Raw genomic sequence first — 2,500 nt, 5'->3', positions numbered from 1 at the left:
TATATATATATATGATATATATATATATAAATACATATATATATTATATATTATATATACAAATATATATAAATACATATTATTCCAATCATCTATCGCTTTATTCACTTCCAAACCCTAACCATATACCATCAAAATATGTAACATGTTATCAACACTACTGTTATCACAATCATAATTATCTTTATCCTTACTACAATTACCATCTTAATCTTTTATATCATTATCCATATCATTATCCATATCATTATCATTATCATCATTTAATACTATTATCATTATCATTAGTTTAATAGCAATCATTAGATGGAAAAGCCAGAGATTCCAGCAGGGAAAGCAACGCAATGAAAATACGAGAACAATGAAAAGAAATGATAATAAAGACAAAAAAAAAAGAGGATAAAACTGGAAAAATAAGTAAGTAAGAAGAGACATGCCAATTCCATTTGATTTCCACCCATTTCCTCAATGTGAGCAAGTCAATCACCCTACTGTTTGATAACAACACTGAGTTCTTCAAAAGTTATCCTTATAAGGAAAACTCCAAAACTGACGGAACGAGTCACATTCATGGTGCTGGGTGAAGGCAGATAATAAAAAAAAATTAAAATAATTATGAGGCACTTTAGAAACATACCACTGTTGCCACATATAAAGATCTAGACTTGTAATAACTAATCTATGATCACTTTAGCTTCCATCCAGTAAAATAAGATGACAGTGAACTTATCAAAACCAAAACCTGGGAACAATGCCCTAGTAATTTTTTTCCTCAGTAAGAAATAGAAAGATTGGAAACATTTTTCTTAGCTGAATCTCATGCCCAATATGACATCCAAAATCTGAACAGGCTGATACTGGGAGGGTATGAATGCATGCCCAGTTCACTGTGTTTTTAGTTTATTATTTTTTTTACTCAAAGATGGTTCAGGAAGTGGTGAGTTACAAAGGAAGCAGTTACTAGGCCTACCTGATCTCACCTAATACCCTATTATTTGAATTTCCAGAAAGAACAGTTTTAATCTTTACCATCAGTAGTATTAGTCATAACATTTTAATAATATCACTGTGAATTATAATCATGCTAGCATTAATAATAATAATAATAGTAGTAAAAATAAAAATAAAAAATCCAAAAATTTAGTAAATGGGGTAAACAGGTAGTATAACTGTTAGTAAGTTAGTAAGAGGTCAGGTACATAAAACTGATAAAATAAAACAAAGGCAGATAGAGCATGTAACTGGCACCGTTAGTTTAAAAGATCTGGGCTTATCTGTTATCAACTTACTAACACTTATACTGCCAAGCAACTCTTTTATTCAGTTATCCAGCAACTAAGATTCTCCTATATGAAGGCTTGTTTTCAAAACTAAACCACATGTCATGTGTGGATAAAATAATAGTTTATAACTATTAATATTTATGTCTGTAGTATCTGTCATTAAATACTTCAATAATTCTAAAATTCAAACAGGATGTTAGGATATGTCTTTATATTATCTATCAGTCATATTCAAATACTTTTACCAACTTCTTAGTTTAAAAATTCAATGAGAATATTAGAGAACTTCTTTATATCACCCCTTAGTCAAAAACAAATGACATGGCCTAAAGTTGGGCTAAAATCTAACTTGGTCATGCAAGATTTCCATCCAAAATCTAGGGCTTTTGCAGGAGGGACTAAGAAAAAAAAATATTTTGTATAGACGTCCTCTTGGTCGACCACTATACCAAATCATCTACAGACGAGGATCGAAACAGATGCTTAAGAAAAAAAGGCAAGTTTTAAAGCCAAACTAACTAACGAAAAACTACACTTTCGATCTTAAATATTTGACCTTCAAACTCATTGAAAAAGAATGCAAAAATATATGGGGAAAAAAGGAAAAAGAAGATGAGAAGAATTGTGAGATCTTATTCACCTGTTATTTAACAATACTGAAGACACAGCTTGCACTCACCATGTGTATGGTCCCATCTCTATCTTCTCCAAGTCTATCAAAGACACACGCTCGTAACGCAGGATCTGGTCCGTTTCCTCATCATACCTTTAACAGACACAAAATATCAAAGCATACGTAAAAGGCAGACATTATTTACAAGAAGACTGATAAAGATAACATGTATTTCATTCTAGCATGAATCTTCCTTATCTCCAGTAGTGCAAAAATAGTACAAATATTTTTTGGCCTTTTCACTTACTGAGCAACATAATATGAGTCTCTTGTCAACACCAGAATGATGTCCATGTCAGTTTGGTCCGGATCTCCAGTGCTGTGGATATTCACTTTATTAGACACTATATATGTGTGTATGTATGTATATGTATATATGTGTGTATATATGTATGTATGTATGTATGTATGTATGTATGTATGTATGTATGTATGTATGTATGTATGTATGTATGTATGTATGTATGTATGTATGTATGTATATGTATGTGTATGTGTATGTGTATGTGTGTGTGTGTGTGTGTGTGTGTGTGTGTGTGTGTGT

At 31.3% G+C, this 2,500-nt stretch overlaps 1 protein-coding gene across 3 annotated transcripts in view; it reads right to left on the bottom strand.

Annotated features, from left to right (window-relative positions):
* The window catches only part of LOC125046387 (phosphatidylinositide phosphatase SAC2-like), a 47,461-nt gene that overhangs the window by 11,079 nt on the left and 33,882 nt on the right, over positions 1-2,500 (bottom strand). For all 3 annotated transcript variants that reach the window (XM_047644131.1, XM_047644130.1, XM_047644132.1), the window contains 2 exons: positions 2,204-2,275; positions 1,963-2,049 (listed from right to left, as the gene is read on the bottom strand). In XM_047644131.1, coding sequence (XP_047500087.1) covers positions 1,963-2,049; positions 2,204-2,275 — 159 coding nt within the window. The remainder of the gene's footprint in view (positions 1-1,962; positions 2,050-2,203; positions 2,276-2,500) is intronic.

Source organism: Penaeus chinensis, chromosome 39 (assembly GCF_019202785.1).
Source record: "Penaeus chinensis breed Huanghai No. 1 chromosome 39, ASM1920278v2, whole genome shotgun sequence".
NCBI classification, from domain to species: Eukaryota; Metazoa; Arthropoda; class Malacostraca; order Decapoda; family Penaeidae; genus Penaeus; species Penaeus chinensis.
This window is presented reverse-complemented; position numbering and strand designations above follow the sequence as displayed.